The sequence below is a fragment of the Cricetulus griseus genome, assembly GCF_003668045.3.
Source record: "Cricetulus griseus strain 17A/GY chromosome 1 unlocalized genomic scaffold, alternate assembly CriGri-PICRH-1.0 chr1_0, whole genome shotgun sequence".
In the NCBI taxonomy this organism is placed as follows: Eukaryota; Metazoa; Chordata; class Mammalia; order Rodentia; family Cricetidae; genus Cricetulus; species Cricetulus griseus.
This window is the reverse complement of record NW_023276806.1, coordinates 149,700,700-149,709,390: the sequence shown is the minus strand read 5'-3', so window position 1 is coordinate 149,709,390 and position 8,691 is coordinate 149,700,700. Positions and strand designations below refer to the sequence as shown.

The 8,691-nt window shown below is 45.3% G+C and overlaps 1 protein-coding gene across 1 annotated transcript; it reads left to right on the top strand.

Moving 5' to 3' along the window:
* The first annotated feature begins 8,020 nt into the window (after window positions 1–8,020).
* On the top strand, window positions 8,021–8,528 carry LOC113832927 (achaete-scute homolog 4-like). The gene has a single exon (XM_027391875.2). It carries the CDS (start codon window positions 8,094–8,096, stop codon window positions 8,526–8,528), a length of 435 nt encoding a protein of 144 aa, XP_027247676.1. The 5' UTR covers window positions 8,021–8,093.
* The last annotated feature ends 163 nt before the right edge of the window (window positions 8,529–8,691 follow it).

Genomic DNA, 8,691 nt, shown 5'->3' with positions numbered 1-8,691 from the left:
TGTTGTACTCCTAACTATAATCATTAATTGTTTAGCTTTCTAGTTTGCCAAAGTGACTTTAGGAACATGTTAACTGAAGAGGGAAGACCAACCCTGTGTGTACATAGCATGTGCCATGGACTAGAGTCTTAGACTGAACAAAAAGGGGGGAAGGAGAGAGACAGCGGAGTACTAGCATTCACTCTGCTTCCTGATGGTAGATGCACTGTGAGAATTCCTGACACTCCATCACTATGTCCTCCATTACAAGAGCCAGAAGAAACCCTTCCTTTCTTAAGCCATTTGTTGTGGGTATGCATTTGGTCATGGTGATGAGAAGAGTAACTCCCATACTTTGCTCCTTCGTACAGAACTGAACGTGCTTACTCTGTAATAGCAGGGGTAGCAACAGTAGCAGCAGCTGTGTGTCCTCCCCCTGTTCTCCTTCTTCACACTAAAGGTTCAACCAAAGCTTTCCACATGTGAAGCAAGTGTACTCTCCACCACTGAGCTGTACTGTAGCTCCTGATTTCTGCAGCAGAGACTGCAGACCATGTAGCCTAGACTGGCCTGAGCTTGATCTTTTTCTGCCTCATTACCCCAAGGGCTGGGATAACAGTAGTGTCCCACCATACTTAGCACCCAAATAGCTCTTCCTGATGAATTTTAGAATCAGCCGTTTATGTTCCAAGCGTGGAATGCCCTTTTCTAACTCACACCAAGGTGCCATATAGACAAACAGGAGCCATATAAAACGTGTGGTAGGTGGTTTCCTTAAATAACAGAATGATGACAAAATCGGTAGAAAATTACTAATATATTTGACAGCATTAAAAATTTCCATTCCTAGGGATTTGAGAGATGGCTCAGTTGTTTAAAAAAATACTTGCCACTGTTGCAGAGGACCCAGATTCAGTTCCCAGTACACATCTGGCAACTCACAACCTCCTATAACTGCACCTCCAGAGGATTCAACATGCACTTCTGGCCTCAGAACACACCTTCACTCACACACACACACACACACACACACACACACACACACACACACACCCCTATAAATTTCCATAGAAAGTCTTTGTAAACAAGGTTAAAATTTTTAAGTGTTTGGAAAAAACAGAAATACTAATAAAGAGTTTTAAATAATTATGGCCCTTTAAGTTTTGCTAAAAACTATGTGATCTTTAAACTGTAATGAAAGGTTATGGGTAAAGGATTAATAAAGCTCTTACCTCTGGCTTTACTGAATGGCAACTGACCTTTACTTAGCATTCTTCTGTCCATCCTTCTGAGCCCTGATGAACTTCCCACACCATTAGGCAACCTTACCCACATTAAAGCAATGGCTTGGTGGGTAAATTATATTTGCAGTGACAGCTATAAATACTGGATCAGAGAGTAGAGTTTTGGGCCTCCCTGAGTGTGGAAATTCCTTGAGCCCCTGAGGTCAGTGGAAGCTCTTTTCATAGAATGGTGATTTTAAAAAAATACTGGTTCCTACAGACAGGAAACATGGATGTCCCAGCAGCTGCAGCATCTGTGTGAAACAGATCTGGCTTCTTTGCCCCTGTTACCTAATTGTGGGGGGTGTAGGGGTCTTGCACAACACCCTGTGTTGCTAAAATGATTCCAGATGGAACCCTCAGCTGTGCTGTGAAGAATGGGATCTACCTCTAGGTGGAGACAGGCCCTTGTCTCCTTGCTGAAGGGTTAATCTAGTTGTTCAGGAAAGGAACCTGGCTAGAGGACCAGCCCTAGAAAGGCTGGTTCACCTTTTCTTTCCAGAGTTCCTCTCCCTTAGTGCATTCCCTACTACCAGAACCACCAAGATGTTCTGCTGGATTTACTCATCTTTCTGAAGCCTGATGTAAAAGACCTAGTCACCTTTCTTCCTTTTTTGTCTTTTTTCTTTTTGGATGATGGCTAGATCTTTATGCTTTGAACTTCCTAATGCTTTGGGCTTCCTTGCTCTTTCAAAATCCCATGTCCTAATGGTGTAGACTGCCACCAGGTGGCTGACCTCCCTTTTTGTGACTTCTGTTCCTTCTCCTTTCTCTCTCCAAGGCAGCTGGAGATTTCAGGCTTGCCTGTCCTGGGGGTTTTCCTCTTAAACTCTAACAAATTGTCCTCGAGCTTCTGTTTGAGACTATTCTTAAATTCTTCTAGCAACATAACTGTGAACCCCAAGAGGGAGCCTTTTTTTTTTCAAGGATCACGATAGCTCTGTGGGGGTTTCCTGAGATCTCAAATTTAACTTCTTTTCCTGCCTTTTAATTCTTTAATTGCAGAGAAGACAAACCTGTTACTACACTCTGAGATGGCACCATGCCCTGCTCCTGGCTGCCATTTCCGACTTACATATTCCCAAATGGTTTGGGGTTTAAAACATAGTCTCTCTGTATACACCAGGATAGACTGGAACTCCAATCCTCCTGCCTCAGTTTCAGTTTCTTCTAAGTGAATGTAATGATGCCAAACGTGGCTATTGGCAATCTTACCAGAGTAGACGTTTAGTTGTGCTTGGTAGATGCAGCATGTAGTGATATGGATACTTAATATTTAAGTTATATAGAGAAGAGCTAATTGAATAGACCTGTGTTAGATCATCGGACTGCTCTTCTGAGCGTTTTATAAATCCTGTGCACATTTCTCCCTGCTTTCTAAAGAGACATAAAAGAAACATCTATTCACCTCAAATGGAGAAGAAGTGGGCAGACCAAAGAAACCGGACTTAGAAAATAAGTGATTTACTTGGTGTTACCCACAGGAGCATGGGCAACTTGTGAACAACTGTACCATAGAAAAGTCTCACCACAAGGCAATTTTTACCTTTTTTCTCTGAGGCAGGCTCCCATGTAGCTTAGGAGTCAAGGTTGACTTTGACCTCCTGATCCTCCTGTATCTCCCTCCCACATGCTGTGATGCCTCCTACCATTTTTTTTTTTTTAGATTTTATTTATTTATTATGTATACAACATTCTGTTTCCGTGTATATCTGCACACCAGAAGAGGGCACCAGATCTCATAATGGATGGTTGTGAGCCACCATGTGGTTGCTGGGAATTGAACTCAGGATCTCTGGAAGAGCAGTCAGCGCTCTTAACCTCTGAGCCATCTCTCCAGCCCTTAACCTCTGAGCCATCTCTCCAGCCCCCGCCTCCTACCTTTTGACAGCAGTGATGGGATCTAAGAGGAGTGTCTTGTGACTCTCTCCCTCTCAAAGAAGGACTGCTTGCCCCATTACCAGACCTTGCCAAGTGGTGTAAGCTCTTTGTATTTCATTGCCATGACAGTGGCCAAGGTCTCCTAGGGTCACTGGTGGTGCTGTTCATGTCAAGCCTGCAGGAAACAGCTATACCATCTTCCTCAGAGAAAGAATTTATAAGAAAATCTTGTTCAATGCTAATACTATTAGTATTCAACCTCGAATACTAATAATAGATCTGTAGTTCTGGCTCGAGTCAGTGCATCATTTCGGTGTTCTGTACACTTCCTTTTGCTATGTTAAATATCATTCGATTGAAAATATAAAGCACGTGCAGTTTGTAATAAGTAAGCAGTAGAGAAAGCTATGGAGGACAATGATCACCCTTTTATCCCCAGTGACACACTTTCTAGGCAACCAATGACAAAAGTTTGGTATACATCTTTCCACTTCATTCTCCATGTCTGTATAAACACATAAAGACATGGAGGTCACTTATCATGGTGGTACACACCTGGTGTTCCAACACTCAAGAAGCAGAGGCAGGAGGGGGCTTGAATTTGAAGCCAGCCTGAGCTATACAGTGTGATCCTGTTTCAAAACCAGACATGTATAAATGTATAAATCACATAAAATTGTTTTATGTTCCTATTGCAAACGTTAGTCAGTAATTTTTCCTTGTGTTTTGCTTAACACATTTTTTTGCATTTCTGTATTTACATATATCTTACTCATTATTTTTAATAATAACATAAAGATCTATAAGTATTTTTCTTCTTTATTGGTAAGTATTCAGACTGTGTCCTGTCTCCTCATTGCTACGCCCCTGGGAGAAAACCTAAAGCTAACCTTAGCCCTCTTTTTACTTTTTCTTGAGAGACGCAGTTTTACAAGTTGCCCAGGTTGGCTTTGTGTCGGGGACCAAAAATTATCAATATAAACTATTGGGGTCCAAACCTCTGCTCCGTTTCCCAGGTGCCTGAATCTTCCATTGTCTTTCAGATGCTGGCTAAATTACTGCTGGATGGCTTGGCCTCAGTGGAGAATGTCTCCTAGTTTGCATAACTACAGACCTAGGCTCTAGGTATGCCCGAACCTGTCCTGAGGTTTTTGTCTATGTGCCTAGGGACTGTTTAGGTGACTCTTGAATTAAAAGCATTACTTGATGTAAGCTATATATATGATAGTAGATGCTTTCTGAGGTCACCCCCACTGTTGGAAAGCTATTTAGGAAGATGCTAGAATAAACCGGAGACTCCAGTTTCCAGCATGGACTGAGAGCCCTCCTGAAATGACAAGATGCCTGTGTCTCATCTTGATTGCCGTTGGGTAGCTAGGAGTTTCCTGGTCCAGCACCCCCACCCACCCCACCCCCCACCCCCCCACCCCCCCGACTCAGGGATGGACCTGGGGCCATTCGGTGGTTGGCCCCGATCTCAACCCCAGAGGCATCAGTCCAGAATAGATAGCATGTAGTGTGGGACTGATACAGGCCGTGCCCCGGCAGCTTTGAACTCACTCTGCAGCCCAGGCAGGCCTTGAACTTTCTTTTCATTTTAAGATTAATTTTATTGTTAAATTTTTAATTATTCCTTTATTTTTTAGATTATAATATAGTTACATCATTTCCTCTGCTGGGGTCCAGGCTGTATCACTCCCACACTACAGAGGCTATCTATTCTGGACTGATGTCTTTGGGGCTGCAATTGGAGCTAGCTGAACAGCCCCGGGTCCATCCCTGAGTGAGAGAGTGTTGATCGGGAAACTCCTAGCTACCCTGTGGTGTTAAGGACCAGACAGACACATCTTGTCGTCGCAGGAGGCCTCTCAGTCCATGCTGGAGTCTGGAATCCACAGTTTATTCAAGCATCCTCTTAAGTAGCTTTCCAACCGTGGGGGTGATAGAGGAAGACATCTATTATCATGTATAAAGCTGATATAAAATATTTCCTTTAATCCTAGAGGTAGTCTCGGAACACACATATACAAGCCCCCTTGCATTCTACCAGGCACATCTCGCTAGATGCTTACTAATTTCCAGGCACGTTTCACCAGCCCCATGATGGGTGTGCATTCGCCCAGCGGCCTAGGCCTATTGTTAAACAAACTAGGAGCCATTCTCCACCTTGGCCAGGCCATCCAGAGGTAACCAGCTGGCATCTAAAAGGTAACGGGAGATTCAGGTTCTTTCTGGCCCCGACATTGCCCTCTCCCTTTCCTTCCTCCAAACCCTCCCATATACTGCTCCTTGCTCTCTTTCAAATTCATGGCCTCTTTTTAAATTGTTGTTACATACATATATGTGTATTACATGTATATGTTCCTAAATACATAAGTCTCACCAACACACTGTCTAAATATGAGTTGAACATGGATATTCAGCAATAGAGCTGTTAATGTGGACAGGGAAAGCCCAAGGAGCCTCAGCCCTACACTACATGGAGAGAGAGAGCTACAGGCGACCCAGGGCGCTGCTAGCGGGAGAGCCAGTCTTCCCAAAGAAGCTGGGATTATAGGCATGCTGCAGCTGCACTAGGCACAGCACTATTCTCTCTCTCTCTCTCTCTCTCTCTCTCTCTCTCTCTCTCTCTCTCTTCGAGACAGGGTTTCTCTGTAGCTTTGGAGCCTATCCTGGCACTCTCTCTGGAGACCAGGCTGGCCTCGAACTCACAAAGATCCGCCTGCCTCTGCTTCCCGAGTGCTGGGATTAAAGGCATGCGCCACCAATGCCTGGCGCTATTCTCTTTTTTAACTCGCTACAAATGCTGTGTTCAGTACTGAATTGTATGTTCCTATAGTGATGAGTTTATTTCTGTGGAACAAAATTGCCAAGATTTCTGGATGAAAGGCAATGGGATAATATACTGTTGATTGGAATCATTATCTCCCCAAACATTACAGTGTTTTATGTTTCTACCCCTCCGCAAGTCCCTATCATCACAAGTTGTTAGTCAACCTTTACATGTTTTCATTTTACTTTATATTTTAAGACAAGGTCTTGCCGTGCAGCCCTGGTTGACTTGGAACTTTTTATGTAAACTAGGCTGGAACTCACACAGGCCTGCCTACATATCTCCCCAGCCCTAGGCTGAGGTGTGCACCACCACACCTGGCTTGCAGTCTTTTTATTTCCTATCAGCCTATGAAAGAAAAACAGACCTAGGTCATGTCCCTGTTATCAATTATCTCATTGTCTCTTGTCACTCTAACAGGAAGATCCAAATCTTTGACCTGGACCAAAGCAGCGTGTGGTCTCAGAGCCTACATGCCCTGCAGGAGGTTTATCTGCTAAGAGGAAAGCTTTCTCAGCTCATGAAAATATGATGACGTGGGGACTCGTGATGCCATGATGAGTGGCTTGCCAGTGTAAGCCTATAGGGTGCTACGCCTTTTAAAATGTGACTAACTTATGCCTAAAAGGAAAAATTATTTCTATTTTATTTGCCTTGATGCAAGTGTTTTTACAGTTGCTTCAGGCTGGTCGTTTAAACTCTAAACTTTAGAGTAAATATGGAAGTACAGGACTCCTTTAAAAAAAAAAAACAGTGTTAGTGCCACACCCCAGCTCCCAGGGAAGAGTCAGGTCTGGTTGTAAATTTAGGGGGTTTTTGCGTCTCTTGTTTTTAAGTTGGACTTTTCAAGTAGAAGATGCCTTTAATGTGTTGGTTTGCAGAACAGGAAATCTGATTTTTCCATGTGATAATAATCTTTGACATTAACCAGTGCAGTTGGATTTTTAATGACACTTTCATCTTCAAAGCTCTTTACCAACACAGATGGATTAATTATTCATTTGTGTTGGGGGGAGGGGCAGCGTTAAAAAGACAAGCCTTCAAACTGAAATCCTTTCTCCTTGGAATTGGGGCTCTCTACTTTTCCAGTTCTCAAGGGAGGAAATAAAGATGAATAAAATGGCAAAAGTCTTTGTGCTTTGGGAAGATATCCTTATATCCTGAGTGGGATTAGAAGAGGTTGGGAGGCAGGACTAAAGCTGTGTTTACAGTAAGCACCCTGAGAAATAACTGGCTAAAAGTGTTTGTTACTGTTCTGGCTTTTGATGTGTTTTTACGGAGCAACAAAAACATAAAGGACCTCGCGTTAAACTTATGTTAGAACACAATATCACGGACCCTTATATCTGATGCTAAATATATATAGATTTTGCTCTTGTTACCTTCAAAAAGTGCCTAATTTGGTTTTTAAGAGTTTGATTTCGCAGAAGAAAACCTCGGGCTTCCCCGGAGGTCCTCCTTGACTTGACACATCTTCTAACCGCAAGAGAGCAGTCTTCCCTTTGATGAGCGCTTCTTCTCCACCTCCCCAGAAATGAAAGAGCAAGGGGTATGTTTGCAAACACCCTGAAAGCTCTTTCCATCAGACCTGAACGCCGGAAACCACAAAGGACAGTCAAGTTTGGATTTTCAAGGAGAAAGCCAGAGTAAACTTTCTGTCTGCCGGCCAGCCGATCTGCAAGTGCCTGGGAGGGACCCTGCTCAATTCCTGGTTCCCTGAGAGCCACACTTGCTGACCAGGAGTGAATTACAGCAATTGGGCACCTTTGAGAGATCAATTTGTTTGGGGTGCGATAGTCTATTCAGGCTGGAGACCCTTTGTTAACTTTGGAAATAAGATCGGAGGGGACACACGTTTACAAGCGTGGATGAGGCACGTCCTCTTTCTTTGCCCTCTCTGTTCTGAAGTTTTATAAAGAGAGCAACGAGCTTCGGAAATCATGAGAAGTTCCCTCCAAGTGTGTTCAGGAACCTAGCTTCTGGACTTAGAAACTTCTCCAAAGACAGACCGGGAAGTCTGGATGGACCAGCGCCTCGGCCACGAAAGCTTTAAGTCTGGTCTTCCTGTTGAGAGAGAGTCATCCCTCGAGTGATCTGCGCGCGCTTTTCGGCGGAGGATGGAGAAACGCAAACCTGCGGGACTGCTGGCTCTACCGTCCCCGCTGCGGACGCCGCCGCTGGGCGCGCTGTCCCGGAGGGAGCCGGGCAGGAGCTCCGCGCGGCAGGACGCCGAGGACAGCGCGCGGAGACGGCCGTGCCCGTCCTTGTCGCTGGGGGGCGTCGGCGAACCCGCCTCTCTGCGCCAGCGCAACGAGCGCGAGCGGCAGCGCGTGCGCTGCGTGAACGAGGGCTACGCGCGCCTCCGCCAGCACCTGCCGCGCGAGCTGGCGGGCCAGAGGCTCAGCAAGGTGGAGACGCTGCGCGCCGCCATCAGCTACATCAGGCACCTGCAGGAGCTGCTGGAGCGCCACCGGCGGGACTGCAACAGCGACGGCGAGTCCAAAGCGTCCTCCGGGGCCTCGCCCTGCAGCGAGCCGGAGGAGCGCGGTTAGCAGTGCCCTCGCCCACCAGGTTTTCATGGCCCAAATCTTAAGAATTAAGTGCTTCTGGAGTGGGGGAGAGGGTATTTTAATGTTTGGAGGTTTTTATTCCCCTCTCCACCTTCGTTGGTTCAGAACCTGCAACTTACAAATGCTTGAGGAAACTTGTTTCTTC

What these genes read in the sequence shown, in the direction of transcription:
- LOC113832927 (XM_027391875.2), top strand. Translation starts at nt 8,094, where the DNA reads ATGGAGAAACGCAAACCTGCGGGACTGCTGGCTCTACCGTCCCCGCTG.